Source organism: Salvelinus sp. IW2-2015, linkage group LG4q.1:29 (assembly GCF_002910315.2).
Source record: "Salvelinus sp. IW2-2015 linkage group LG4q.1:29, ASM291031v2, whole genome shotgun sequence".
Classification (NCBI taxonomy): domain Eukaryota; kingdom Metazoa; phylum Chordata; class Actinopteri; order Salmoniformes; family Salmonidae; genus Salvelinus; species Salvelinus sp. IW2-2015.
In genome coordinates, this window is record NC_036842.1 from 68,706,889 (window position 1) to 68,713,314 (window position 6,426).

The window sequence follows — 6,426 nt, forward strand, 5'->3', positions numbered from 1 at the left end:
TGGATTATGATATTCTCCCCCTGCTATTGTATGAACCTCACATTTTGTGGGAATTATAACTCCCTGCATATAGGTTGAAATTAGCAATACTTAGTGAGTGTTATTATTGTCTGAAAGATAAACCTACCCACTGTGATCTTCAAGGTTTATACCTGGGAGGGCTCAGCGTGCTGTGGGACTAATGAACAAGCTGCTAATCAGTATGGAGCATGTGTTTCTTGAGCTCTCTGTCACTGGACATTCCCCACTCATCAGACCTTCATCTATAATAGATCAATGGTCCAGTCCAGAGTGATGTTCATATGATCCATCATTAAGCAAATGGATTGCATTATGTTACTGTATAAACACATTGATATCCACTCACATGGTTGAAACTCAATCTCTTATTAGGTGTTAGCACTGTAGTGTTGTGTACTGGAAACCTCTCTGAGTCTGTTTCCCTCTCTCTCCACTCCCTGCCCTGGACAGGTCTGGAGTCGTTGCGTGACAGTGCCCACTCTACACCTGTGCGCTCTGTGTCCCATGGGGACTCTTTCATGCCGCGCTCCCGCAGCCTGGCCACGGACGCCAGCGAGGGCTCGGCGGTGATCTCTGACGAGGCCTACAGCCCCTCTGACAGCGTGCTGCCCACCCCTGTGGCAGAGCACAGCCTGGAGTTGGCCGTGGCACGCCAGGTCAACGGAGCCCCCTGCAGCATCAAGGAGGAGAAGGAGTCGGAGGCAGGCACCCCCTCGGTGGGGGATGCAGGCGACTTGTCAGACAGTAGAGCGACGGTTGAGGGTGCAGAGGGAGCCTCACCGCTCAGCGAAGTGGAACAGGTGAATACGTTTGTTTTAAGTGTCCTCCGTTTGCTTCTTGTGACCATTGGACTCCTCTTTGTCTTGCTCTTCCTCCTCATCGTCCTCACTGAATCCGACCTTGACGTTGCATTTTTACGTGATATCCGCCAGACCCCCGAATTTGAGCAGTTCCATTACGAATACTTTTGTCCCCTCAGGCGGTGGTTTGCCTGCAAGCTCCGCTGGGCGGGCAGTTTGCTCATTAACAAATGAGAGAGAGCATGAAGCCGTAGAGTGCGTAAGCCCATTCGGGGTTAGAGAAGACGATTAAAGCTCCGGAGAGATGGAGGGCAGCCCCGTCCCAACCATGAACCCAGCTTCTCTCATGATACTCCCGCTGACATACATGTCGGACCACTCCTGGAATCACTGTGCCAGGAGTTTCTCTCTCTCCCTCCATTTTGAGTTACTCCCCCTTTTTTCCACTTTACCGTTCGTTTGTTTTTTACAAACCCTGAAGACATTTTTTTGTTGAATTTCAGGTCATTTCAGGTATTTTATTTTTTCAAAAAATATAAACGAAAAAATAAGAAACTGAAATTAAAGAACTGAAGTATTTTTTAACAGGAGCGAGACATTTTGTTGCAACGAATGAAAGTTGCCTACATTTACTATGTATTGTTTGGAAAATAAATTGCATTTGCATAGGGGAAGAATGTGATGCAAGGATATCAGGGAAGCCACCAAGTCATCGAAATGGTTCAGAATGAAGTGAGATAAATACAGCTTTGAAAAGTGTTCAGTGAAGTAGACAGTCATGCCTTTTAAGATGAAGTAACATCCATCCCAAGCCATACATCTATAATGGTTTTCATTGATCAGAACACCTTAAATGAGGGAAGCTAGAGCGATGTGCATTGAGTCTGTCAAAGTGCAAGTGATTGAAATTGAGTAAGTCGGGATGATTACCAAATGCCTTTTATGAAGAAAAAAGTAGATGATATGAAGAAGGTTTTGAATTTGTCGGATTGTTTTAAAGTTATACTTTAGTGGAAATACAATAGGTGTATAAAGTAGAAGCTGTGAAGTTGAAATCTGTTTAAAGTTTTTATAAAGGATACAGTTAAATAAACCAGTGACCATGGTGTTTTGTGACCCCATATTGTCAGTATCTGTTAGAAGGGTTGATGATCAACTTCTTGGAAACACTCACTAGCACCAATAGGACCAGTCTAGGTAGATATGCAATACTCTTTAGGTTAAATACTTCAGTACTTTTGAATGTGTGCATTTGTTTTGTCATATTTCTTAATTTTGTTTTATGTACATTTCTTGATTATGTTAAGATCTGATGAAATTGAAGATCTGTTGAAATGTATGATTTCTTTCAGTTCCTTATCAACCTAGCTCTTAAGTTTGCGTATATTATACTATAATTAATTGTTAGTATAAGAATAACAATGATGTACTTTTTGTACAAAGTAGTTTGTTTCCTATTATATTGACAGTTTTTCCATGTATATTTTTAACAGAACTGAAATGATATTTTGTTATTGAAGATGAAATTATACTTTTTTTTAGCTCTGTTTCAAGTGAGGTCTGGCATTTATGGACATATATGAGAGGGGGTTGACTCAAAAACTGGGCTTTTATCAAGATCCACTCCGTATAGATCACACCTCTCTCACTCCACCAGCATGCACACTTTTTAGTTGTCAAGACAACTATTTCAAATGCCCACTGTAGGCCAGGAAGGCACAACAGATGGTGGAGGAACAATACATATTGTCAAAAGTAGACTGGACTACAATACCAACAGAAAACATAGTACTCCAAAGACATGTTTTCATGCCTGTAAACATCACAATAAATGCAGATTGGTCAGTCGTTTTCCAGTTTGAGTGACTGTGCAGACTATTCTGTCTCATAGCTCAAGGGAGCAGTAATTCTGCTGTCATGGCTGATATTGGGTCAAATCTGTTTTCGTGGGGTTTCGTCTCTACCTCCTCTACTGTACCTGGTCCAGGTGTGTGTTGTGTGTCTGTATGTAGGAATGTAACACACTTCAAGCTGATAATGTGAAGTGTTGACAGATAAAAATATGGTCTTATTTTTTAAAAGTGAGATAAAAAGAGAGAGATAACGATAAAGAAAGAGAGATTGAAAGAAAGAGATTGAATGAGGTAGAGGTTCAAGGGACGTCAAAATAAATGAGCACTGATGAGTCGACCAGCCTCACATGCAAGAGGCCGGTACGAGTATAATCAAAGGGGAATGCATATTGACCATTTGGTGCTCGTGACTATTGGCTGCAGCCATTCTTGTTATGGCCTGTTATTTAACACCATGACCTCCACACAGCTGCTCCATGCTCTGATCCCCCAGCGGTGCTGTTGCCTGCTCTGCCCTGGGGAGCCCAGCCTGTTCCCATGTAACCAGAGCACTGCATCCCCTGGCCCTGAGTGTAGTCTGTCCCCCAACAGCACCCTGCTAGTTGATGTAGACCCAGCAAGGAAGACACTGCAGCATATACCAGTCAGTGCTACAGCTGGGTGTCTACTGTGGTCCTAGACATTTCAGTTCTTAACCCTCCATCAACAGTGTGGAGCCCAGACATCTGCGGTGTGAAATACCCATGTTTATGGCAGAGGTGTGCTAAAAGCAGCCCTTAGTAGAAAATCTGGTGCAGTAACAGTTACGTACCATAGAAAGGCAGAAATTCCTGAGTCAAATATGCATGCTCCTTATGCTAGTGTATTATGCATGCACTTCCAATGAACAGCACACAAAGATAGAGGATGACTTGAAAGGTTGAATTTGTCTGTACCTGGATGGGGAGTGTTGATCCCGTATGCAAGATAACGGTACTTATTTGTTATTTTATACATTCATATTTCCTATTTATAACTTGCCTAATGCTAAATACTGTAAAGGTCAACAAGACAGTTCCAGATAGTCTGTTAGTGTTACTTCTTAAAGGTCAGGGAACTGGAAGAGCAAAAAGGTCAATTGATGGTCTATGTTCGTACACATTATCAGCATTATGCAGCTTCAATGTTCTTTCCAAGCATGCAACAATTAAGGCAGCATCATTCAATAAGCAATAATCAGTCAAATTGTAAGAGCAAATGGACATAGAAATGTAAACAGAAGTCTTACACTGGACATTGTGCTGTTTTTTGCAGTGTCAAAAAACAGTTGACTGTCATTGTATACTACATGGTCAAAAGTATGTGGACATCCCTTCAAATTAGTGGATATGGCTATTTCAGCCACACCCGTTGCTGACAGGTGTGTAACATTGAGCACACAACCTTGCAATTTATTGGGAAGTGGAAACGTTTAGGAGCAACAACAGCTCAGCCGCGAAGTGGAAGGCAAGCTCACAGAACAGGACAGCCGAGTGCTGAAGCGCGTAGCGCTTAAAAATCGTTTGTCCTCGGTTGCAACACTTACTACTGAGTTCGGCGCCATTGGACTCTGGAGCAGTGGAAATGCATTCTCTGGAGTGATGAATCACACTTCACCATCTGGCAGTCCGACGGACTAATCTGGGTTTAGCAGATGCCAGGAGAACGCTACCTGCCCCAATGCATAATGCCAACTGTAAAGTTTGGTGGAGGAGAAATAATGGTCTGGGGCTGTTTTTCATGGTTCGGGGTAGGCCCCTTAGTTCCAGTGAAGGGAAATCTTAACGCTATGGCATACAATGATGTTCTAGACAATTCTGTGCTTCCAACTTTGTGGCAACAGATTGGGGAAGGTCCTTTCCTGTTTCAGCATGACAATGCCCCCGTGCACAAAGCGAGGTCCATACAGAAAAGGTTAGTCGAGATCTGTGTGGAACAACTTGACTGGCCTGTACAGAGCCCTAACCTCAACCCCATCGAACACCTTTGGGATGAATTGGAACGGCGACTGCGAGCCAGGCCTAATCGCCCAACATCAGTGCCCGACCTCACTAATGCTCTTGTGGCTGAATGGAAGCAAGTCCCTGCAGCAATGTTCCAACATCTAGTGGAAAGCCTTCCCAGAAGAGTGGAGGCTGTTATAGCAGCAAAGAGGGGACCAACTCCATATTAATCCTCATGATTTTGGAATGAGATATTCACATACTTTTGCCATGTAGTGGATTTACATTACCAACAAATTAGAGCTCATGGTACGCACCTTTTCCTTTTTCATAAAAAACAGTAATAATGTAAAATGAAGACAATTATCATTATTCTTAGTATGTACCATATGTTTTTTTCCTTCCATTGTTAAAGCTCTTATTGGGATGTTGGTCTTCAGCATTTTGTTCAACAGTACTTCATTGTGACCGAAGGGTCTTTCCCCGTGCCTGGAAACTTTAGTCCCTAACAACTCTGCATTTTTAACAAAGGGGAAAATGAGTGAATGGACAGAGACAGATGCAGAGTACCCTCCTCATAATGTATGGACTACCCTTTAATCTCACAGGCTTAAATGGAAAACACTGTTTGCTATGTAGCTGTTAATGTAGGGTGGTGGTTACTGATCCCATGTGATGTTGTATGGTCGGCACTTACGGCAGAGTGAGTCATTTGTGTATCTGAGGGAAAGTTATGTAGTTCTGTATCCGTCTGAATCTATCTGTACAGGCACGTTGCCTCTGAAAAACCTTGAATCTGTACAGTACATTTGGTCTGGTGATGTCATGTTTACATTAGTTTATTTGATCTCTCCTGGGAACTGGCTGTAGTACTTGTTTGTCTGGTAGATGTTTCAGACTCTTGCTTGTAGTGTGTTGGGGATTTCTGTTATCTTTGGACAACTGCCCTGGTTTACATATAGTATGTTGGCAATTATTATGGAAACCACAGGCTAATAAATAACTCTGATTGGCCATTACTCTGATTAAAGGAGGTACAAGATATTCTACATATGATGGTTTGCCAATGACATGAAGATTAAATAGTCAAGTGAAAAGTACAGCTTGAAAAATAACATGCCAGCAGATGAGCTAGTTTGACTGCAAAAGGTAAATGGCATTGAGCTGTCTTTTCCTGAAGGTCCCCTTTACTCCCACAGTAATACTACTTAACAAGTATAGGGCAGACAGAGCTACAGCTATAGAGCTGAGGGAGTTAATAGAACCAGTCATTATTATGTCACCTTGTTGTAATATGCTTCCGCCCCTTCGCCAGCTCCCAAGCAAACACTCACACAGCTGTGCATATACGTGTATATGCATAAGTGTCTGTAGACGTGTCTTATGTATCTTTCTCTCTCCAATGAAGGTTGCTGTTTATTTACGTAATATGAATATACAAATATGTGCCAAATCCAGTTCTTGTTCAGATCCATTCTGAATCCCATGTTTAAAAAACCTTCTGTACAACACAGTATACAATATTGTTTCTCTCTGATAGTCCCTTGTAACTGGTGCCATTAAACTATTCAAATTTGAAATAAACATTGAATAAACATTTAAAAATGGGCTTCTTGTGGTTTATGGCTCTTCAATGCAAATTCACACCATTTTTTTTGAAAGCTCATATTATATAGTGCCATCTACAGGGAACATTACACATTCCATGCTTTTGGGTAAATGGAAGTACAGTATTAAGGACGTGGTTCAAAACAAAACAATCTCCCATGTTTACCTTTTCCAGATGAAAAC

The 6,426-nt window shown here is 42.0% G+C and overlaps 1 protein-coding gene across 3 annotated transcripts in view; it reads left to right on the forward strand.

The window, feature by feature from the left end:
• Positions 1–6,243, forward strand: part of LOC111962426 (FERM domain-containing protein 5) — a 144,288-nt gene extending 138,045 nt beyond the window's left edge. For 2 of the 3 annotated variants that reach the window (XM_023985505.2, XM_023985506.2), the window contains exon 14: positions 472–6,243. In XM_023985505.2, coding sequence (XP_023841273.1) covers positions 472–1,055 — 584 coding nt within the window. In that variant the 3' untranslated portion in view covers positions 1,056–6,243. The remainder of the gene's footprint in view (positions 1–471) is intronic. The other variant, XM_023985507.2, reaches the window with a different exon arrangement.
• The last annotated feature ends 183 nt before the right edge of the window (positions 6,244–6,426 follow it).